Here is a 23234-nt window from a genome sequence, read left to right on the forward strand (position 1 = left end):
CATCTCCACATTCCTTTTATCGGATTACACATTCCGATACTCTCCTTGAGTGAGGTCCAGCGACTGGCCCGTGCATGGGGCCAGATCCCTGTCTCCTCGTCAGCGCCTGCCTCCCCGCTCCCTTTACCTTTGACCGACTCTTGTCCTTTTCCTACCGATCGTGATGTCGGCTCCGGCGCCTGCTTCGTCGTCGCCAGTCGTCCGAAGCCATTCTACTTCCGCTCGTCCCTCTCATCGTCCACCGGCCCCAGACGCACCTCAGCGTACTCGCAGCGTGGCGGTCCGACCGACCTCATCCTCCCAGCCCCCTCCACAGCAACCCCATTACTCCCACGCCAAAACTCCCTCCCATGACCGTCGCCCTCCTTCAAATTACGCTGCTGTCGATAGTGTAGCTCGACGGGACTTCGAGGCGTCCAATGTCGGTCGGATGCCCTCGCGTCGTGAAGCGTCGGCGGAGCGATCTCAAGAGCGCCCATCCACTGCGACTCGAACTGAGTCTACTCGGAGACATCACCAAAGGGGCCCTTCCGCCCAGGGCCATCGACGAGAGAGTGTCGACATGGCATCCGCCGCGGCCACCACTGCGCCCGACCGTGCGGCGGACCCGTCGCAGTCTGCGACCGGGGCACACCCGCCCACCGCCTCCACACAGCCTAGGCGTCGTACAACAATCACCACGCCTACGGGCCAGTGGGCCTTGGGGAAAACGATAGGTGCAGGAAGTATGGGCAAGGTCAAGTTGGCCAAAAACATGGAGACTGGGGAACAGGTAATCAGATATTGGTCCGATTCTGCTGAGTGAGCAATAAATAACTGATTTCAATTGCAGGTTGCGATCAAGATCGTCCCCCGGCTCTCGACCGAAGAGCACCGCAGTAGCCGTGACACAGAGCGAGCAGATCGCTCAAAGGAGATCCGAACAGCTCGAGAAGCTGCCATTGTTAGTCTTGTGAATCACCCATACATCTGTGGGATGCGTGACGTGGTGCGAACCACTTACCACTGGTATATGCTGTTTGAATATGTCAACGGCGGGCAGATGCTGGACTACATCATCTCCCATGGCAAATTGAAGGAAAAGCAGGCGCGCAAGTTCGCGCGCCAGATTGCCAGTGCATTGGATTACTCCCACCGCAACAGCATTGTTCACCGAGACTTGAAGATCGAGAACATCCTGATCAGCAAAACGGGGGATATCAAAATAATCGATTTCGGACTGAGCAACCTCTTCTCCCCCAAAAGCCTTTTGAAGACATTCTGTGGCAGTCTTTATTTTGCTGCTCCAGAGCTTCTCCAGGCAAGACAGTACACGGGTCCTGAAGTAGATGTCTGGAGCTTTGGAATTGTTCTTTATGTTCTAGTCTGCGGAAAGGTTCCCTTTGATGATCAAAGCATGCCCCAGCTTCATGCCAAGATCAAGAAAGGCGTTGTGGAATATCCTCCAGGGCTCACGACAGGTATGTTGTTTACTGGAAATCTTTTTTGGTTGTTGACAATGCTAATTCTTCTCTGCAGAGTGTCGCCACATCATTTCTCGCATGCTAGTCACTGATCCCAAGCAGCGTGCCAGCTTGTCAGAGATCCTGAATCATCCGTGGATGAATAAGGGTTTCAACACTCCTCCAGAAAATTATCTCCCCCATCGCGAACCGTTGCAGCTTCCCTTGGACCCAGAGATCATCGAGAGGATGACAGGCTTTGATTTTGGCCCTCCGGAGTACATCACAACCCAACTGACCAAGGTCCTGGAGTCGGAGGAGTATCAACATGCTGTGAGATTGAGCGCGCGGGAAGCACCAGCGGCCAACCCCACCGAGAAAAAACGTGGAGTGTTCGATTTCTACAAGCGACGGAATTCTGCTGCCAGCCGTGACACGCTTTCTGCACCTTCTGCCGAGGCTGTCCAGTTGGGCAATGACCCACTCAACGCCTACAGCCCCTTGGTTTCCATCTACCACCTTGTGAAGGAGAAGCTTGATCGTGAGCGAACCGAGGCCCGCCCTGGTGCCCTTGCCCTTAATCAGTCACCGAGCGATCTTCAAATGCCGGACGTCCCAGCGGCTGCCCACACCAACCAATACCAACTGCCAGGCGAGAAGGACACTAGCCAACGATCTCGCCCGCGTGCCAGAACCCATGGCGAGGAGGAAGTCACGGAGGGCATAAAGAATCTGCACACTTCTTCGTCATCTGGCCAGGCTGTCCAACAAGACACTCCAGTCAAAAGAGCAAGTACTGCTGCTGGCCTCTTGAGACGATTCAGCACACGCAGGACCAAAGATCGCAGTCGCGACGGCGAGCGGGAACGCATCAGCACTCCTAACACTCCCACCCTCAACGTTCAGCCACCTGCCGACTCTGCCTCCCCATTGCATCGTGGGTTCAGTATGCGGAAATCTCGGCGTCCTGACGCAACCTCTATTCCCTCTGGGGGAAGCCAGCCCCAACATCAAGATCTTCTCACTGCTCCAGGATCAGCTGAGCGGTCATCGCGGTCAGCCAAGTTCCTTGAACGATCTACCAGCGTCAATTCGGCAGACTATCGATCCCGGAGGGCCGCTCGTAGGAGTGACGCGGACGCCTTGGATGTGGCGGCAGATCGCCAACCACCTTCAACTAGTGGCTCCGACCAAAACAACCAGAAAGACCAGTCTGGCGAGTCTGGTGCAAGAACTGGTGGGCGCACTCACACGGCACGGACAATGTCACTGGGCCATGCCCGTCGAGAGAGCATCCAGGCCCGGCGAGCACGTCGGGAAGCCGCCCGAGAGGCCAATCTCCCTGAGGAGACCGATGCTGATATTTCTGGCGCGGGCACAGCCCTGCAGAGTGCCAACGACGGGGAAGATCTGTCTAAGCCGGTATACCTCAAGGGTCTCTTTAGTGTTTCAACCACTAGTAGCAAGCCCTTGCCCGTCATTCGAGCCGACATCATCCGTGTTTTGAACCAGCTATCTGTGGACTATCATGAGGTTAAGGGAGGGTTCAGCTGTCGCCACGCCCCCAGTATTGATCTGGAAAAGGTGGTGGATACCAGTCCACCCAGTCCCGACCGACAGGGCCAGCTCCCGCATCGCCGTCGGATTAGTTTCGGCGGACTTCTTGGCCACGATGAGCGAGAGGAACCTCGCACTGGACATTCGAAGCTACAGCGCCGAAGTCAGGGCCCGCCGGACCAAAGTTTTACGACGAATTCTGATCAATCTGATGAATTTGTGGCCCGGAACCAACCGCAGCCGACTGGCGAGCGAGTGGTTGGCGAGACCACCACTCGAGTGCAGAGCGATACCGGCGAAAACATGATTTTGCGTTTCGACATCCTTATCGTGAAGGTCCCTCTTTTTTCGCTGCACGGCATCCAGTTCAAGAAGGTCGCAGGTGGTATGTGGCAGTACCGGGAGATGGCAAAGAAGATCCTGGATGCTCTGCGATTGTAGTCCGGCCTCCTTGGTTTGGTTTGAGAAGAGCATATATTTCTCTACTGAATGATTGTGTGCTTATCCTTCTCTTTTTCTTTTCTGTTCTTCGCTTGTCCAGTTTTCCCACCCATCAACGACGCATCCGCATGAGCATCATCCATCATTGTCTCGTTATTATTGCATGCGCATCGTGATGGCCCCTGAAGATCACAGGGCCATCGATTCCCATCCATCCCATCCCATCCCCATTCCCACTGTCTTTCTGTTTTCGAAATCGCATCCTCCCGTCCTCCTTCCCCGGTCTGGCTCATCCATCCCCAACACACCTCGTTCGTTTAGACACATGCTTCAATCTTCCATGGTGTATGATAGAACTCAGCGAAGACGCACTCGTGGATGCGTCCAGATTTTGTTTGTGTTGGGTATCTCTATCTGCCTCCCCTGCGAGTGATCGTTGTGCGGACAGGGAAAGGCGTTGTATATGTTTCTGTGGGACAAATCGGTATGATTCTTATGGAATTAGAAAGACCTCCGTAGATCAAGTCATGTTTGCGTAGAGAACATTTTGGGAAGCGGACCTTACGCAGGTGTGCTTATGATCCAAAACTGCCAGAAGTCGACAGTTAGCATGGCTGAACAAGCGCTCTATGCAATTATGTTAAGGCGGGGCCAGGTTGGCCAGTTCGTTGGCGAACTTGTGCAACCGCTCACCAAACACTTTGACAAAGCGCCGTGGCCTGTAGGCATTTCCTATTCACAGAAATGATAAACGAAATAGAATCAATTAATCCCTTAAATAGTGAGTACTAAATGATGGGCATTCTAAGGCTAGGAGAAAAGAAGCGATAGCTCAACTTATAGACTGTAGTAGGCAAATAAAACCTACATAAACCAACGGCCAAGCAAACATATAACCCCTTATTGGTCCCAAAGCGATTCGGAATGTCATAGTAAATGCATCTGATCTGTTATAGAGCCTTTAGTACCCCTAATAGTGGTGATCGGCCCCTAGACATTCTGGTAAATGTGGGAACCCGATGGGCACGGGAATCCGCGTTTTAGGGGCGTTAGTTGCAACCACTAGTAACCGCCAATCAGCCCCTTCAAACCAGAATTGACCGCACCACGCCACAGGTTGCCCAATAGTCATCGAACTACCGTCGATGCTTCACTTCTTTGTTGTTAGGTCAGAAACAAACTAAATGACTCTAAAGGTTCTAAAGTAATATCAATCGCCAAAACGAAGACCTACGTGTCTCTAAAGACACATATAACTTTCTAAATAGGCGTGGCCATGATAAGTCAGCTAGAACGCGGGTTGAAGCGGCAGAGTCTTGTCTGCGCACCAACTCTTTGACCAACCCAACCTAGCCAAGGGGGCGTTCCTCTCTTTCCCTGTGCCACCTCCACCGTCCACTCCCATATCTCTCTTCCTTCTCCTAACCAAGACAAGGTGAAGTGAGGCTATTCAACTTCGTCTCCTTTCAACCTCACCGTCGTCTCCTGATTCAGTCTGCTTCTTTTTTCTTAATTCTCATCTCTTGATCAGTCTTTGCCTAGGTCACTAGCTCACTCGGTCCTTGGTTCCTATCGCCAGCCTTGCTTATCGCACGCGTCCCCGTCGTGGCTCTACTATTCACCACCCGGTGGTATGGCGCCGCCAGGCAGGGGCCGGCGCCCAAGCCGCCCATATGAGACTATCGTCGACTTGACTGCAGAGGACGATCAGGAGAACAGGATGGTAAGTAAACCAACTAGACTCATTTTTTTGCTTTTCCCCGGCAGGCCTCTCCCATCCGCAAACTTGCAGAGACGTCTTTGATGATCGTCTTGGGCTCCTTCAGGACCAACCTTTTAAAGTTGTCGCTGTGTGACCTTATCTGCATTTAATTTCTTTGAATATCCATCCGCACACTGCCTGCTTCAACGTCAGCACTACTAACCAACTACATCAGTTTCCAGCCAAGATCGCTCATTTCATCACTACGATTCCACAGAAACGCAAGAGCAGTGACCAGAGCGCTGAGCAGCCCTTGCGACAGGCCTCTCGACAGCCTTCGCGACAGCCTTCGCTGTCTGCGAATCCTATCAGCGTAGTGATTCCACGACCTTCCCCTGATCTGCAAAGACAGATCGAGGCGACGGAGCAGGCTTTCTCTTTGCCCCTTGGGGTTCCAGCAAACTTCTTCGAGGTCTTTACGCCTAATCACTTTGAGAAGATGGCTGCTCACCGCAAGTACTCGCTTCTTCGGCCTTCAATCTCTCGTTCTGAGACCCCTCTGGCGATCGGTAGTTCCATTATGCCAACTGGCACACAAACTCTACTGGGTACTACTGCCAATTCCGCAAATGAAACTCGCGAGACACTGCAGTTCAAATTGAGCTGTATTAAGGGACCGCCAGTCTCCTACGATGTCAATGACCCCAAGATCCTTCGACGCCTTGCATCCGACTTTGAGTTCATCAACGAGTACAAGCTGCACGAAGAAGTCGAACCTACTCCACAAGAGTTCCTCTGTGGCTGCAGCTGTGACACAATTTGCTCTGACAAGTGCGCCTGTCTGTACAAGGACGAAGATACTAGCGAGACGATCATCCCCTACACCAATGAGGGCCTTCTGACTTCCGATTTCCTCGAACGCAAGGTCATGATCTCTGAATGCAGCTCGCAGTGTGAATGCAGTTCTTCTTCGGATGAAAAGTGCTGGAACCATGTCGTTCAGGACGGCCGTACCATCAGCCTGGTGATCTTCCATACTGGGACCCGTGGTTTCGGTAAGTCCACCTACTCAGCGTCCATCCACCTACATGCTAAATCTTATAGGTCTTCGCTCTCCTACCCCTATTCGCAAGGGACAGTTCATCGACCGATACCTAGGCGAAGTTATCACCAAGGAGAAGGCAGGCGTTCGCGAGGATGCCTCGGAGAAGGATCAGTCCTACTTGTTCAGCCTTGATTGGTCCGGCGAGTGCAAGTACGTGGTGGATGCCCAGAAGTTCGGAAGCATCACTCGCTTCATGAACCATTCTTGCAATCCCAATTGCAAGCTGATCCCAGTCTCGACGGTGCAAGGCGACAATCACTTCCTGTACGACCTGGCGTTCTTCGCGCTTCGCGATATCCCGGCCGACACTGAGTTTACATTTGACTACAACCCCGAGGCTGAAATGGTCGAAACGATCGATCCCGATGCTGTTAAGTGTCTCTGTGGGGAGGAGAATTGCCGCAAGCAACTTTGGCCCAACAAGCGAAAGGGCACCAAGTAATCGATCGGCATCGTCGACCTCATCATTGAAGATCCCCCGTTTGGTTCATTCATCGATCACCGACGTCTAATTTAACGATACTGACAACTATCGTTGCATCCCATCCACTTTTGTGTGTTTTGATTAGCGAGCGGCGCTCGGAGAGTTTTCCCTCCCGATCGTGTTTCCCATCACTGTTTGTCCATAATTTCCCCCTCATTCCCCCATCATGTACGAATAACGAGGCGGCATTTACTGGTGTTCTGCAAGAAAGAAGGACGGACAGGATTTCCTCCCTTGAGCCGGCGTTGTTGATGTCTGATTTTCGAAATCGCACCTACAGCAGATTTAGGTAAATTGGTACTAGATTCAAGGAACATAACCCTAACTTGACAAGTCTTGGTGTTATTACACAGTAACAACCTAACTGAAGGCTTCCGAAGATTAAGACATTATTTATTTCCCACACCAAAAAGATATACAGCCATCCCGGGCTCCTAAAATACACCACCCAAACTCCACAACTCCAACCAACTCCATACAGATGCAACACAACACAACACCGTCCCTCAAGCCCTTCCCTCCATAACCTCAAAAATCCCCCCCATCACAAACCGCGGCTGCTGCACAACCAGGCCCCTGGACAACGAAGCCCGTTCATCCGCCGAAGACGCGGATCCAGCGCTAGACCAGCTGCGGCCAGACCCAGCGAATCCCAGCTCAAACGGCGTGCCACCCGCCGAAGCAGGCCGCATCTCCATATCCACCGGCCTTGGCTCCATCATATGCAGACCCTGCCGCTCAATAGCGTCGTCGTCGCAGCGGCATCGCTCCTCGTTGAGCGCCATGTCCACGGCCGACGGCCGGCGGCGGAGAATCATCACTGCGGTGCGTCCGCGAAGGGCCGCGCAGGGGAGGATGCTTTTCGGTTTGTGGGTATCATTGTTGTTATCCTTAATATTCTTGGGGGCTGTGGTGCATGTGGTCGTCGGCGAGGGAGAGACGCCGTGCTCAGGGCGATGTGGATATGGTTTATTGTTTTGTCCGGCTCGACGGACACCTGAGGCGGGGGAGATTGGCGGGCTGGCGGTTAAGCTGGTGGTTGAGGAGGATGAGGAGAAGGAGCTGTCGCGTGGAGAGCGCGTGTTGAGCGAGAGGAAGGCTGGGCGGTGCATCGTCGCTGTGGAATGTGTGTGTGGATCTGGTCTATGCACAGGCAGTCCAGGCCGAATGGTCCATATCACAGCGAACCGAAAATAATTTTCAAGGGTTCTCTGCTGAGAGGAAGTGAGAGAGGGGAAAATAGAAGGGGAGAAAAAAAGGAGACGGCAATTAGGGGAGGAAAATTGGCTGCAAGGACCTGCAGGCACTTATGAGACATAGCATATTGGCATTGTCCGGATGCGGTGGTGCACGGAAGCGGAAGAATCAATCGCATTGTCGTCGCGCACCCTGCATTCGGAGGGAGCGAAGAACATAGGTTTTGGAGACGCGCAATCCCATGACCAACATGGAATTCCCAGGATGCAAAAAAAGAAGGAAACAGTGGTGGTTGTCGGTGGTCTCATGCCAATCCCCGATCTCCAGATCTACTATTGCCCTGGTCCCGCCGCAATCCACCAAGTGGAGCGCGATCGGCGGATTAACTATACCCGCCTCCAAATGTCAGACCCTCACAGCCCTCGCTGGTGAGCCATTAATCCCGCTTCTGTTTGGCATCGCGTCCACTTCCGTCTGTGTTTCAATATTATCCTTTACGGTTTCCCTTTTCTCGCTTGTCCGCCGTATTCGAGAATGCCGAAGATGGAAATTGTCTCAACTTCCCAAGATTTCTCCACTCCGTTGATATGGCTCGCTATCAGCGAACGGCCCACTCGCGCTCGTAGGATAATCTTTGATGAAGTCTAACCTTCCCACGAGTCGCTTTGTCTCAGACAGCAGTTGAGACGCATCATCTGCTATGAGGGCCATGGTTATTTCCATCGCTGCAAACGCGGAGTAGGTGGGCTCGCAGACACGCTGCACGTTGAAAAGACCCCCATCGAGATCGGTGATAAGCTCGGTAAGGGGACATGGTTTTGGCGCTTTGAGATAGAAAGGGATCGGTTTATCGTCCAGTATAGCACTTGAGATAGTGTGGAGGAGCGATGCTACTTCCCGTGATCTTGAATCCAAGGTGGTGCTTAGTTGCTTGAAGCATCCTAACCATGTTTCGGAGAACTCGGAGTCGGTGATAGTGAGTACGCTCTCCAATGAATTAGCGATAGACACCACTATTTCCGAGCAGCAGAGCATACTAGCGCTGGTTAGTCATTGCAAAGCCAAGGCATGGAGAACCGAGATGTGCTTACTTCAGTGAATGCTGAACCAACTTGGCATACGTATCTTGCGGGAACCTTCCTCCAATTGTAAGTTCCCAAGCAAGGAATGTATTATGGTGCTTCATTCCCTGGAGAAGAACAATTTCCTTCGCAAGCATCCTAGCGTGAGCTTTCTCCAGGACCTTCTCCGGACTCTCCTTGTCCTGACGATCCCCCGGCAGATTCCTGATTCGTAAACGTGCTCTTGTGTGTGAAGAGCTATAGCAACATGCTAGAAGATACAGAAATGAACCGAGGTCTCTTCGAAGGCGCCTTTTAACACTGACCCCATGAGGGAAATTCGTAAACAGAAAAGCAACCCCGACGCCAGCAACGACGGTAGCTAGCCGGTAAGGTGAAAGCACGAACAGTGGATGATATTGCTGAAGGTTGGTTTCAGAGCCTGCAATACCGACTTTCTTGGTCTGAAGCGCATAGCCCACAATCAAGGACACGGTGGCCATTGTTATAGTTGGCAAGACTGGATCAGTTGGTAGCTTCAAATATAGAGTGTTGGACAAGACCATGGTGATGCCAAAAAAGACAATGACCCCTGCTGGCTGTCCGTCAACTATATACCAGTCAATGTACGACAACACCATCCCAGCTGCCGTTCCAAGCAATCTCTCAAATTGCCCGTAAATACCAGATCCAGTTGTTTCTGTCATGCTAATTGCAACCATGATCGATCCCCAGACGAGACGTTGCTGGATGTAGAATATCTGTGAGTTTCTGAGGAAGGCAACAATGGCAATGGTCATGGTGGCCACGGCGACTCTGAAACCGAAGAAGGATTCAGGAGAGCCAAATAAACGAAGAACGATCCGGAATTTATCAGTGACCTTCTCCCATACTGTCTCAGAGGGGAGGTGTTCTGCATCCGTTCCAGTCTGGAGAACATCATCAAGGTATACCCTGACAGTGCCGGAGCGCCTGGTGTAATTCTGGTAATCCAACTCTCGATCTTCCCTAGCTAGCAAAGCCCAGAACCATTTTCTCATTTGTTTCCACGTTGGTATGATGAGTCTTTTTTTCTTCATAACACCATCAACGACCCTTGAATCAGCATATCTGACCAGATCCAGGATCCTTCTCGCGGTTTCAACAAATGAATATTGCAACTCCGAGGAAGTTAGTGAACGGCATCTCTGGGCTAAGAACACTTACATCGAGGAGAAAGTATAGCTGAAGTTGATGCCGCTTACGTATTTGAGAGTCTGCTGGCTTCTGACCGCTCTTCAGTGCTTCCACTTGAAACGGGCTATCCATATCTTTCCAAGAGAGCCAGGTTTTCAGTGGGTCTTGTTGCTGTTTAAGGTAATTTCCAATCATTTGCTCCAGCTGCTTGGCTGCGACATCTGCATTTGCTTCACGGTCTGATCTAGACGCGGCAGGCGACTTCCGAAAGCGAAGAGAGCACGCGACATGGTCGATTCCATCATCCATGGCTTGCGAGAGTTGCTCTGTAGGACGGAGAGTCTGTTCGAATATCCAATTCCACTGCTGCTTCTCCACCTCACCAGTCACTGGATGAGAAATACCGGACCCTCCTCTGAAATAGTCCCAACCTCCTCGCTTCTCAATGCGGGTAGCGACTTCAATGAGAGATTTCATCCATAGTATCGACGCTAGTATGCTCTTCAGTAAGCGAGTAAGCTCTACCAGTTCCTTCGGCCCCAAATGGTCCCAACCAGCTTCACGTTTTGCATAGCGCAACTCTGCTTTGATCTCTGCAAAACCCTTGGCAATATCCATGATTGCATCTTTCAGCGAATCTGCTTCCGGCCATGATATTGTGTTCTGCTGAGAGTTGCATTGGACGTCGCCTGATTCCAGCACAGAAAACCACTCACGGGAGGACAGGGATTGCATGAAATGACGTTGGGCTTTAAGTGCTTTCTGTATCGAATAAAAATTATTCCCTATGCGCAAAACGGCCAACTTTCGAGATGTGAACGGAAGAATTAACACATTGACCGCGGCGGATAGTCCAAAGCCTGCAAAAAACGCCTGAGTCAAGCGTTTGACTGGAGATTTCCGCAATTAGCCAACAAAGATCAGAATACCAGATGTGCAATTTACTTAAAGATGAAACTTCATCCATAGTAGCAAGGCGAGTTCCATAGGTAGCTGCAACTTGGATGAAGATGGAAAATACTATGGATGAGACGAAATACTGAGGTCGAAATGCGCGGAACCTGGTCCATCGATCAGTTAGAGAGCATGCAATTGGGACATCTGCAAACTAACATGTTAGCCAACCACACCTCAAAGAAAAGCCAGATTGCCATATTAACACTAGCAGCGGCATTAAACGGACTGATGGGAGCACCAGTGACTGGGCCACCGCCATTCGCCTTCTGAATATGGGTCGTGTTGGCTCGAGCCCGGACAGAACACCACATTGCTAAGTAAGAGATTCCAATAGCGAATCCAGTTAAGACCTTCACAAACGCCCAGATTAGCCCTTATATAGTCATTTATCTGGTTAGGAGTGAGCCAATACCATTGTCACTAAAAGGTTTTGGAAGAATCGAGCTCGTGGAGCAATCGGAATAGTGAGAATGGACATTATAGGGATGAGATAGCCGATGGTAGAAAATTGTTTCGCAACACTCTCACTCTGATATCTGCAGGCTATGAGAACACTTTTGGGCTCTTACTGGGGCAGTGGACCTACATCGCGAGTCCAATAGTTGGTGCAATTCCGCCTCTTCAGTTCATAGGTCAGTTTGTGATTTGATTACAGGTCATTGAGAGAGTAGGAAAAGCATCTGCGCCTGTTTATCAGAAGCAAGCGATACTGCAGTAAATTTACTGCGTTCTTTTGCCACGGAAGACCTCTTCTGGTGAAAAGATTTCTTGAAAACATACTTAAACGCCAACAACAGGGTAGGAATATCCATTTTCAGTTTATCTCGGACTGTCTTCCATGTTGACGAGGTTCTGAAGAGCTTCATGGCTAGGAAGAATGTGGCGTTTTCGCCTTGTGTTCATTTCTGTCAATATCAACGCCTGTGATTGTATGAGGTCCTGCGAAGCTTCACGGTGGCAGGATAGCTGATTATTAACAATTCTCATACACTTCTGATGCAATAAGAGGCTTATAAGAGCTTTTTGATGGCTATTAACAGCTTAGTCACAAGTGGTTGTCTAGGCATCATTGTGGCGCGAGGTCAAAAAGTCTAGAGTGAATAGATGGCACCACATGACCTCACAGGATCAACTTCGCCTAAACGGACCCATATAGTGGGAAAGAAACAAGAGACCCTGGGGAACTCGAGATTCTGGGTGTATCTCAGGAGGTTGATCTCCCATGTACATTAGGTCTAGTGCCTGTGTGAGTCAATGTTCGTATCCAGCTAGTCCTTATTTTCCAAACTATACACGGGACTATTTGGGGTTGTTCCTGCTGTGGATACTGTTCTGTAGCTCATGCCACTCATGGATCACCATATTTTGCTCTTCGGCCGATGCAGCAAACATTTCTTCGACACCTTGTGTGATGCGTGATTGGATGATCTCTTTTGACTTTGCTAAGCCAACCGACCTGCGTATGTGCTTATGCAGTCCACCTAAGGGATATCCTGCCAATCCCCATACACCTAAAGCCAATTGACAACTCAGTATGTGCCTCGAGTGCTTCAACAACCATCTTACCTGCAAAAGGTTTCAAGAAAGCTCCGAGTAATCCTTTCCCGACCCCTGTTGCCAATCCTTTACTCTTTGACTGCTGATAACCCCTTGTAGGTTGCAGGGCTAATCCAGTCACCCCGTGATAAAATCCCTGATATAATTCCTATAGCACATTAGGAAGGTTCGCTGTTCAGTGCGTTCTGTACACTCACCGTGCCGGCAGCCCGAAATCCAGTCTTGATCCCCGTGAATCTGGGAATCGGTTCAACAGTAGTGTCACCATACATTTTGGGCACATTGTGAAAGCCTTTTGATAAGCTGAGTGTCATATCTGTCGGAAGTATAAGGGTGTAGATCATTGCGTGTTTTGCAAACTTAGTAGTTTGAAACCAAGCGTCAGAGAGAGCCTGCTTTGCAGTACCGTGCTTTTCATCAGTGCTTCCTGTCTGAGCCTCTGATATATCAGACCTCTCGTCAATATTCGGAGCATTTCTAACAGGCCGGGTAGCAACTCGTTGTGTCATATCACCTGCTAAAGCACCGTCGCTCACAGGAGCTGCGCCATGTGAGCTCTCATGATGATCCTCGCCATGATGTTTCTCAGGATTATTATGAGAATGACCAGTATCAGCAAAAGATTGACTCTCTCTTTTCTTTTCCATGTTGTCTAAGAGCGTCGAAAAGTGTTGCATTGCCCACTCTCTTCCCCTGAAATCGTGGCGCAACTTTTGGGAGTGAGATTCCGTAAATATTCCATATACTTCTCCTGGAACACTCGCAATGCCGACTATAAGATCAGTCATTAAACCGTAGAGGACTGCTGCACTAGCAGACACAGGACCTCGGGGGTCGTGAGTTGTGTCATACTCCTGGACCCGATACCTAAAATCATCAGAACGGTTGCAGAAAAAATGTCGAGGTACATACAGTACCAACTCCTTTGGTTTAACGTGTCCTGTGTTCAACAAGATAGAAGCTGCAAAGGCGCTCAGTTTGATATGTGCGTATCTAAGCCACCATACTGCAGGTCGATCAGGGCAAATTGCGCATCGCAACGAGTCAACATTAAGATGCTGATGGAAACTGTGGGTAGCAGCAACTGTGCCATTTTCCTTGCGCATCTTTTCTCCAATTTCGTTTGCACGATTTTTTGTATGCACTTCGAGAGCTTCTTTGATCGCAGCAGCTAATTTCTCAGCTGTCAGCTCTTTGTACGGAATGGGCTGCGGACCCGCGCCTGCCCGAGCAACAATCGAACCCCAGAATGGTTGGTCCCCGAAAAATGGAACAATCACTGTTGGGCAGCCTAGAAGTAGTCCTGCAGCGGTGGTTCCGGCGCCACCATGGTGAATGACGCACGAAACCCGCGGAAAAAGCCAGTCGTGGGGGCACTTTCCCAAAAGAAAGACATTGTCAGGAATCTCAAGTTCCTTAGAGCCGAGGTTGCTCCATCCTTTGGAGATGAGTGTTCGTTTCCCGGTCCGGCTAGCAGCCTCCAATATCAATTTTGTCAATTTGTCGGGGTTCTCGACAACGATAGAACCGAAGCCAATGTAGATCGGTGGCTCGCCTGCCTTAAGGAAGGCATCAAGATCTTCGGGTGGGCGATAGTCTGACGTCGCGGAAAGAAACTGGAACCCGCAAACATCGATATTATCGGACCAGTCATGAGGCTTCGGAAGAAGAGAGGGTGACCTATGAATGTAAGACGAGTTGACAGTAGCTTAGAACAGGCTTAGGGTACCAAAGATAGGTAAAGGGGACCCGTAATCGATGGACCATACTGGGCGCCCGAGTGGCATCCAATGGATCTATGCCCAGATCCTTTTTGCGAAAGCGATTGATGAGGTCTCCAAGCCCTTCCCACATCATGACTTCGACAATTCCATAGGAAGCGAAATTGGCGACAGATGGCTTAGTACTCTGTGATCGGACATTTGCCAAGGGGTGTGGAAAGGATTGTGTCGGAGACCATGGCATCCTACAGGACATAGTTTAGATTGAAGTTGAGCATTTGGGGCGAATCAATTGCCGCTCACGTAAACATCATATTCAGAGGAACCGCTAGCTTTTCAGCACAACTCAAGTGCACAAAGCCCGGAGGGTTCGCGATGATAGCATCGGCGACGAAAGGCCGCGTGCAATCATCCACCGCATTGCTGTGCGGGTCGTGAGCGATCTGATGTAGGCCTGTTCCGTCCCCGGTTTCGACACAGGAGCGCCAGCAGCCTGAGAAAATTTCTTTCATTTCCCGCCGGCGTTTCTGGATTGCACCGCTACGGATTGATCGCATACCTGGCATCAATCCAGGATTCTGAACCATGAAAGCCATCAACTCTTCTGGATTTCCTCCAATGTTGAAAAACTCCAGTCCTTCATCATTGATATCGTTGCGGAAAGCCAGGTGTGTGGCTAGTCGGACTCGATGTCCATGTTGCTGAAGTTCCTTACCAAGTGCGATGAATGGCTGGATATCCCCGCGCGATCCAACGACCTGAATCACAATATTTAAATTCAGAGGAAATTTCTTCTGTTCTTCTGAAACATCAGTCAACGGTTCGCTTTCCTCGGTTACAGGCTCTGGGAGTCGTTCGACATGTTTCATCAATGTTGTGAGCCAGGGTCGTGGTTCTTGAAAATTAACATCCAGTCGTCCATCCTCTGTACATTATTACCGGTTAATCATGCACGAGATATTGCCCTTGTGAAAGAAATACCTACTCCTTATACGAACAGCGGTGCTGAGCCCTTCTTCCCGAACGGTTGAATAATCATTAGTAGAGGAAATGCTGTGGGTAGGTTGCACCCCTTGCCAGTCGTCAGCTGCGATTTGAGTTCGCTTTCGTGATTCTGCTGCTTCAGCCATTACGCTGAGCTATAGGTATTGAAAGGTGAACATCTGTTTCAGGAAAATTATTTTTAAAAAATTGGAGGCCCCATTTGCCTACGGAACGGCGTCATTTTAAATCATCACTAGACCTCGGCGTTGAATTGGTGGGAGCAACAACCCCGGAAATCGCAATTCTCGGTACATCTGTGGGAATGTTGTTCGCAAAGCTCCTATGAGTTGCTGAATCAGGTGAGCCACGGCTGGGTGGTTTTTTTGAACCATCAAATCAACAACGTGCAACATTCGGAACCGCCGGGTTATCAAAATCTAGGCGCGTCTAAGCTGAACTCCAAACAGCTGAAGCAGCCCTTAGCAAATTGATGATGTCAATGATGGTCTGTGACTACTTCAACTTCAACCTTCCGAGCAGTTCAATAGGACACGATGTTTCGACGCCAATGAAGTCGACAATGCTACCGTGATTTTTTGCCATCACATTGAAATCTGTAGCGAAAGGAAAGACCTGTAGAAATGGTGGCGGCGTACTGCAAATATCTAAACTGACTAGTGCAGCCGGGCAAATGCCCTCTGCTATCATATAATCTAACGCGCGTGTATATGGCATGCTCGCTCGTGGTAGCACAAGGCAGGCATCTCTTCCTTTCATACTCTAGAGGTTTCCCCTCTACTACAGGGAAAGCTAATGATGCCAACTTCGAGAGTATTAGCAGCATGGGGAGTTGTAGGGCATGAGACTGGCCAGGCCTAGTTGGCGCACGGAAAGACTGACAAGGGCAGTCTGTGGCCTAAGGCGAGCAAATTATCGCAGTACAATATCGCAAAGTTCGCTTTAGGTTTCTGTCCAGTAAAGGAGGTTGTCTGGTGAGAGCCTGACATTTGGAGGCGGGTACTAGTGGGAGGTAAATAATAAGGTCTATCCAGAGATGACAGAAAAAGAAAATCCCCACGCCGCTGCTATGCAAATAGTAATGCGCCACACTGCCCAGGGCAGATGTCCAGGGTATGTAGTTGTACAGGCCCAACAAAACACAAGAAACCCAAAAAAAAGAATGTCCAAGAAAACCCTTCTTCCAACGTATTATTGTACTTCCTCATCATCAAAACATCAGATAAAATCATCATAGCAATCAGTCATGGCTAAGGCTCGCCGGATCGATCGCCCGACCGCCGCTGCGTGAAGCTGCGCCGGATACTCGCACCCCAGGCGGAGTTCTCGAGCGAGTTCATGACTTCCTGGACGCTCATGGCGCTGTTCTGGCGCGAGTGGTCGCCGCCCATTCCTGTTCTCGAATCAGATGCTCGAGACTCGTCGGTTTCGAACGGTGAGCGTTCGCCGCCGTACATGTGGCGCGGAGTGCGCGTCGGACTGTACCCAGCCCAGTCCCCGGTGGGAGAGCTGGCGCCAGAAGACCGGCCTGACGACAGGTTGGAGGTGTCAAGGCGAGGCAGGTTGTGCTGGCGTGAAGTCGGACTGGACTCTGCGCGTGGGCGCGACGCGGGCGAAAGCATTGGCGCACCATCGTCGGATGTGGACAACGCGCGGGGTGTCATTGGACCAGGAGCAGGCTCATCCTCGTCCGCGTCGCCGGGATCGTCGACAAAGATCTCCGGCACGGTGAAGGTAGGGATCATGCTCAGACGACCAGATTTCTTGTGGTTGACCTTGCGCCGGAACTCTCGCGACCAGTATAGAGTATCAAAGAAGCCAATCACCGTGTTGCGTCGAACGGCTTCATCCACACGCTGCAGGCGTGCTCGGCGCCGCAGGAATTCTTCCAGACGCAAACTCTTGCTATCGGTGATGACGTTGTGGTGGGCTAGAATCATCAAGACAGAGTGGAAGGAGATGCCACGTTCTGGATCCGCCGAGACGAGCACTTCCTCGTAAAACTTGTTGAGTCGCTGCCGTCGAGACCGGATCGTATCAACAGGAATGGAATTAATGATCTCGGTGAGCTCATCCAGGTTGATTCCGTCAGTAACTCGGGAACGAATGGGCATCATCGAGTCTCGGGGGTCGACCCGACACCGTTCGAGAATGCTTCCAACTGTAAATTCGCCGTCGTAGATTCGCATCTCAAAGATGCCGGAAAGTTCCTATACAATCGAATGAGCAAAATGGTCGTGTGACGACAGGAATTAGTAAAAGGAACTTACCCCAAGTAATCGAGGGAACTGCTCCTTGGTGATGAATCCAGTTCCATCCGGGTCGAAGGTAGCCCACGCCTGCTTGAAGCGACGGATTTCCTCGCGACTGATTGCATACAGCCCGCTGCTTCGCTGATAGACATACGAGAAGCTCTCGAAGATGAGAGAGACGAACAGAGACACGAAAAGATACATGCTGATGATGTTCCAGGAAATGAAAAGAGACCGGGCCCACGACGCACTACCACAATCATCGTCAAGGAAATTGGCGTCGTATGTGCATCGTTCACCCGACATGGTAGCAAAGTCCTCCATGATTTGATTCCATCCTTCTCCACAACTCATCCGAAAGAGGAGGATGAGAGACTTGGGCACGTCCCGGAAATTGAGGTTGTGGGTCTCGTTACTGCCGAACTTGGTCAGGCCGAATGCCTGGTTCATGGCGATTCCGTAAACCAAGAACAAAACGAACCATGTCGCAAGGAGATTGCTGATTGCCGTGAGAGAGGCTGCGGCCGTCTTGAACAGCTGGTCGAGCTGGTTGTTCCGCGGAATAAGCAGCAGGGCGATGGCCACAAGAAACAGCTTGTTCAACTCCATCACAACCTCCATACCCGACGAAAGATCTATGATGGTGGTGATGAGAGCACCGGGCACGGCCACCAAGGAGAAGAGATCCCACGAACTGCGACTGAATCGATGCCACCCCAGGCCAATCAACCGAATGAGGACGTTGGCTGCGTAGACAAACATGAACGCGAAGAACAGCAAAGAGCGAACAAGCTCCCATATGTAAGGCTCGGGATAGAATTCCAAGACCAGCAGGAGCAGGTGTACCACAAGGATGCAAGTCACAAACCGTGCCCACCGACCATGTTTCTTGACCGCGATTCGATAGCACCACAACCGCCACTTCTGGCTCTTATCGTCAAAGGAGCGCTTGGATGGAGAGATCTGGCGAAGAAGCTTGCGCAGTTCGAGCCAGGAGCGTTGCTCGGCTGTCAGGAAGGCGACGCCAGTTTGTTCCGTGTAGTTGCGCATAAACACCGACACGAACAGCGTCAACACGAACACGGCTCCGAGCAAGTTGAACACGACGAAGAAGAGGCCATTCGCGGGCGAAGCGTTGTTTTGGGGCTGTACGCCCTGTCCCGTAATACTCATGGCGCTCCCCTGCACATCGATCCAGCCCTCTTGTGACACAATCTGGAAAAGAATGAAGAGCGCGTCACCGAAATTGTCGAAGTCATAATAGGGGTTGGTGGCGACTCTGGGAGCCCACACATCCCAGTTATAAGGAGAGCTAGCCCACTCATTGACGCAAGCAGTCAAGTTGCCCGCAAAGTTGGTGTCGTTGCATTGGACCATTTGACCATTGTACAGATTCACGGCGTAGATGGCAAATGGGATCAGGAAACTCATTGAGACGGCTATGGCAGCGACAACCTTCCATCCTCCAAGAATGATGACCGAGTGGAAGGTATCCTTGGCGCTGTCGCTGACATTCAGCAGCCGCAATGCTCTCAGGGCTTTGAAGGCACCAATGGCCCGGGAAACGTTCCAATCCTTTTTCAACGAACTGCCAACATTGATCCAGAGTGTCACCAAGACTATTCCGTCAATAAATCCCCAGGAGCTTCGGAAGTATGCATTGGGAGTCCAAAAGAAACCGTCGGCAACGACTTTGATGATGGCTTCAACGGTAAACACAACAGCGAAGCCGAAATCAGTGTAAACGAACCAATTGCGATTGGACCGGAAATACTGCCGTTGATACAGTGGCGTCGTAATGCACGCGAGGATGACCATTGCCACAATGGCCGCATAAATCAAGGCAGAGAAGGTGTACCATAATGGTTTGTATGGGTCCACGCCTTGAGCGCGCTGATGACCACGACCAGGGCCGACGATCCGCTGACAGAATCGACGGATCGAGGAGTCATGTGAAAAGATGAAGAGGGACTTGTTGTAGTTCGGATATTTGACGAGATACTCTCGCTGAGCTCGCTTTCTTTGCTCTGCCGCTGACACCACTTCCTTGGCCATCGTTGTGGGATCCAACTCTTCATAGGCACGAGAGAACTTGAGCTTGGAGTAGAACGGGTTGGTTTCTCTGCGCATGATAAAAGTGGTGGTCTTATTCCAAAGGCGCGAGAGAAAATTAAGCTGGCCATTTCCCTCGCTGAACCCAAAGGGCTGCGTACTCACTCGCCGCCGGTTCGGAGGTTGTTCCTGCTCGGCTTCTTCTTCATCAAGGAACTCTCGCACGACGGCATCTTTCAGGAGCATTTCCAGTGCTGCAGGACCATGGTCAAGCGGATCTTTGTATCGATCTTCGCGCCCCAGCCGAAGGATTTTCGACAACGAGAGATTTCCTTGAGCCTGCATGTTGTGGACTTGCTTCTGTTCTAGAAACGCCCTGACTTGATGGACTCGCTTCTCATCCTCTGAAACATCAAAACTCTCCTGGATGACAGCAATGAACATATTCAGGATGATAAAGTTGGCCAAGATAAACCAAAGAATGATAAACGCGGCTGAAATCCACGCGGTATTGAAACTATCTGTGTATGCCGTTGCATTGTACAGAATAGTCGTCCAGTTCTCACTCGAGAAGATTTGGTACATTCCGAGGAACGAGTTGTAGATATCTGCAAAAGTAATGTCGATCGAGTTGCCGGACGGGTCATTTTCGGGGATCTGGCTTCGAAAAAGTTGGGTTGCAAAGATAGCGACGAGGAAGGTCATCAAGAACACGAAGATGATAAGATTGATCAGACCGACCGCATTCCGGAAGACCACCTGGATGAGGTTTCTGGTCACTGAAAACGCCAGTACAACTCGGTACACCCGGAGAATTTGGAAGACGGTGAGGACGGTGTACGGCCGGCCGCAGTTTCTGATGGGCGGTATCTGAATGACACAAGTGACAACCACAAGAAACAAATCAAACCAATTGCGGCGCTTCTTGTGGAATGAACGCCAGTCCGACGCGAATCGTAGAATGATTTCGACCAGCAGAACAATAGTAATGACAATTTCCGTGTCACTGATGAAGCTGACTCGATCCGATCCCATCGTAGAGCTTCTCATCGCTTGCACAACAAGATCGAAGAAGATGACACAAACCCAAAGCCATTCGGTTTTATCATAGAGCTGTTTGAATGAGGACATCTTCCGCGAAGTCTTCTCTTCCTCCTCCGCAGCATCAATCGTATTAACGGCGAACGCACTGCGCTTGCTCTCCTCTCGAATAACCTGGAAAGAATGCGTGATGACGGCAACCAGCAAGTTGACAAGCCACAAACTCAGAATGACGAGTCCACAAGCAAAGAACAGTGCAGCTGCGAGATAGTCGCTGTCGGTAGTGTAGTACAACAAATCGGTGAAGGTGTTGGAGCTCATGATCACAAAGACCAGTTCCAGTGATTGCACGATATTATCGAAGCTGACAGTCCCGTTGTAGGGGTTTTGACCTTCGATGCACACAGAGCCGCGCGGGCAAATGTATCCTTTGGGTTTATAGTTTTGTAATAATCCTTGAGCATCCATCCAAGGCCTTGCTTCGCCAGTAGTGTTGTCGAGGAAACCACCACAGAATTGCAAGACATTATATGGGTCATTCAAAGTGAAATTGTTCTGGCCTTCGGGGTCGACCCATTTGCAAGTCCTTCGTAAGCTCGACTTGAAGCTTTGGATGCCAACAACAGCAAAAAGGAGCCAGAAGAAGCCGATGAGAAACGCGACGTGGACAAGTAGGGGGGCAGCTCTCTTGAGACTGCGAAGAATCACCGAGGTACCGTTGGTAAGAAGCAGAAGACGAAGGATCCGGAGACAACTCAGCATGCGAAAGATGTACAGCTGGTGAACCTTTTCTACACCATCCACGGTGAGCAAGAAAGAGACCCAGTAAGCGACAACTGCCACAAAGTCCAGGCGATTAAAGGAGTGACGTAGAAACGCACGATGGGCGAGTCGAACACGGCGTTTCTGAAGAGGGTCGTACACTTCCGCCTCGGGGCCATTCATCCCGGTGAAGGTGCGTAAAATCGAGGTCTGCGGTTCCACTTGAAGTACCGACGCTTTCTTACCCGTTGCGGACTGGGACTGTCGATGCGGCGTGATCAGGTTCCGGCCCTTCTCTGCCATCGCGCTGCGTAACCCGAGCGATCGATTGAGGGTACTGTACTCGACCGGGTTCCAGACGAGTCCCGACACCAGGATCTTGGCGATCATCTCCAGCGTATAGATGACGAAGATGCCGAAGAAAACGAAGTCCAGAAAGTTGCCTCCCCAGTTATTCTCCTTCTTCTGATTCCATACTGACTGCGAGGATTCGATGGCCAGCAGCACAGTTTGGATGAGAATGAGACCCAGGATAATGGGTTCTGTGAACGGATGAACCAGAACATCACATAACCACAAGCGAAGAGGATTCTGCGGTCCCAGAATGCCGAGGGACCTGCCCCTGAACGGATTGTTTCGGTCCCTCCACAACTTCGCCGAGAGCCGCCTCCTCTTGCGCGACCGGGGCCCTGTATAGGGTTCATCTTCGAATTCCACCATTTCAGGCAATTCCGGAGGGCCTTCCAGCCGTGCATGTTTGTATGACTCTTCTCTCTCAATCGACTGCTGAATCACTTCCGGCTCATTACTCAGGTTGACAACTCGTGATGAAATGGATTTCACCATACTACTCGCTCGAAGCAAAGCGCCACCGGGAGCCGAAGGGGACAAGGAACGAGACCGGTCCCGGCTTCGGTGGTGTCGCCCCGTCCCGGCCTCCAGGTGAGGGAGGTCGTCGCCCAGACGCGTGTCATCGGCAAAATGAACGGATTGCCCGCGAGTGACGTTCCTTTGGTGTTGTGGTTCAGGGGCCCCGGAGATAGGCTGCACAAATTGAGGATCCGTCAATCGCGCCGTCGGTTGTTGAGCCTCGGTGGGCGTGGTGTAGGGTTCGGGTTCGTGAAAATCGTGAGAGTGTAAAGGAACGATATCGAGGCTGGAGTCGGAGTCGTCTAGCGGGCGCGATGCTGCTGGAGGGGCTGATAGAGACGGAAAGGTTGGCTGGGGGCCATCGAAACTGAGTCCCACGGACGACATGGCCATCGCAAAGCCTCCGAGGTCCTCGATGGGAGACGAAACCTCCCCCTCATGCGAATAGGGAGACGGTCCCCAGTGGTGTCTGCTGGCGGCAGCCGAGTCGACCGGCGACTCCTCGGCGACGCTTTCATAATTCCTGCGCGATCCACGGCGGAGCACCGAGCGGCGTGAGAAGAGCCTGCTCCCCACGCTCCCTGCGCGGCTCCTGCCCCGGTCATCGGCGGCGACGACTTCTGCCGGTCTGGAAAGATCTTGGAGGGGGATCTGGCTGGCGGGAGGGCGGTTGTCATGGCCGTTGTAGCGATTGGACGCCATCGTCAGGCAGGTTTCAGGGATTTATCGTATCGTCGACATGGCCTTTGCAGAAGGGAGTTGAGAAAGACCAGAAAGGCGTCACGTCGTCAGGGACATAGGCAATAACGAACGAACGAACGAACGAACGAACAGGGGGGGGGGCCAGGATGTTCA

At 51.2% G+C, this 23234-nt stretch overlaps 6 protein-coding genes across 6 annotated transcripts; 2 read left to right on the forward strand and 4 right to left on the reverse strand.

The window, feature by feature from the left end:
• Positions 1–163: 163 nt before the first annotated feature.
• kin1 (putative serine/threonine protein kinase Kin1) lies at positions 164–3440 on the forward strand (the record flags this gene model as incomplete). Its single annotated transcript, XM_057192417.1, has 3 exons — positions 164–772; positions 833–1460; positions 1519–3440. The coding sequence occupies 3 exons, from the start codon at positions 164–166 to the stop codon at positions 3438–3440; spliced, it is 3159 nt and encodes a 1052-aa protein (XP_057057370.1).
• A 1633-nt stretch (positions 3441–5073) lies between these two features.
• clrD (uncharacterized protein) lies at positions 5074–6689 on the forward strand (the record flags this gene model as incomplete). The annotated part of the gene is made up of 3 exons (XM_057192418.1): positions 5074–5163; positions 5378–6197; positions 6247–6689. 3 exons carry the CDS (start codon positions 5074–5076, stop codon positions 6687–6689), a joined length of 1353 nt encoding a protein of 450 aa, XP_057057371.1.
• Positions 6690–7237: 548 nt separating this feature from the next.
• On the reverse strand, positions 7238–7843 carry N7474_001004 (uncharacterized protein; the record flags this gene model as incomplete). The annotated part of the gene is made up of 1 exon (XM_057192419.1): positions 7238–7843. One exon carries the CDS (start codon positions 7841–7843, stop codon positions 7238–7240), a length of 606 nt encoding a protein of 201 aa, XP_057057372.1.
• A 640-nt stretch (positions 7844–8483) lies between these two features.
• Positions 8484–11433, reverse strand: N7474_001005 (aromatic acid exporter family protein; the record flags this gene model as incomplete). The annotated part of the gene is made up of 6 exons (XM_057192420.1): positions 8484–8964; positions 9020–9192; positions 9316–10149; positions 10196–11055; positions 11111–11226; positions 11279–11433. The coding sequence occupies 6 exons, from the start codon at positions 11431–11433 to the stop codon at positions 8484–8486; spliced, it is 2619 nt and encodes an 872-aa protein (XP_057057373.1).
• A 988-nt stretch (positions 11434–12421) lies between these two features.
• Positions 12422–15530, reverse strand: N7474_001006 (glycosyltransferase; the record flags this gene model as incomplete). The annotated part of the gene is made up of 7 exons (XM_057192421.1): positions 12422–12578; positions 12634–12827; positions 12877–13546; positions 13592–14359; positions 14409–14645; positions 14704–15325; positions 15386–15530. 7 exons carry the CDS (start codon positions 15528–15530, stop codon positions 12422–12424), a joined length of 2793 nt encoding a protein of 930 aa, XP_057057374.1.
• A 1122-nt stretch (positions 15531–16652) lies between these two features.
• cch1 (calcium channel protein CCH1) lies at positions 16653–23081 on the reverse strand (the record flags this gene model as incomplete). Its single annotated transcript, XM_057192422.1, has 2 exons — positions 16653–17612; positions 17673–23081. The coding sequence occupies 2 exons, from the start codon at positions 23079–23081 to the stop codon at positions 16653–16655; spliced, it is 6369 nt and encodes a 2122-aa protein (XP_057057375.1).
• Positions 23082–23234: the final 153 nt, after the last annotated feature.

Source organism: Penicillium riverlandense (genome assembly GCF_028828495.1).
Source record: "Penicillium riverlandense strain IBT 135883 chromosome Unknown utg000001l_segment0_segment0, whole genome shotgun sequence".
Taxonomy (NCBI): domain Eukaryota; kingdom Fungi; phylum Ascomycota; class Eurotiomycetes; order Eurotiales; family Aspergillaceae; genus Penicillium; species Penicillium riverlandense.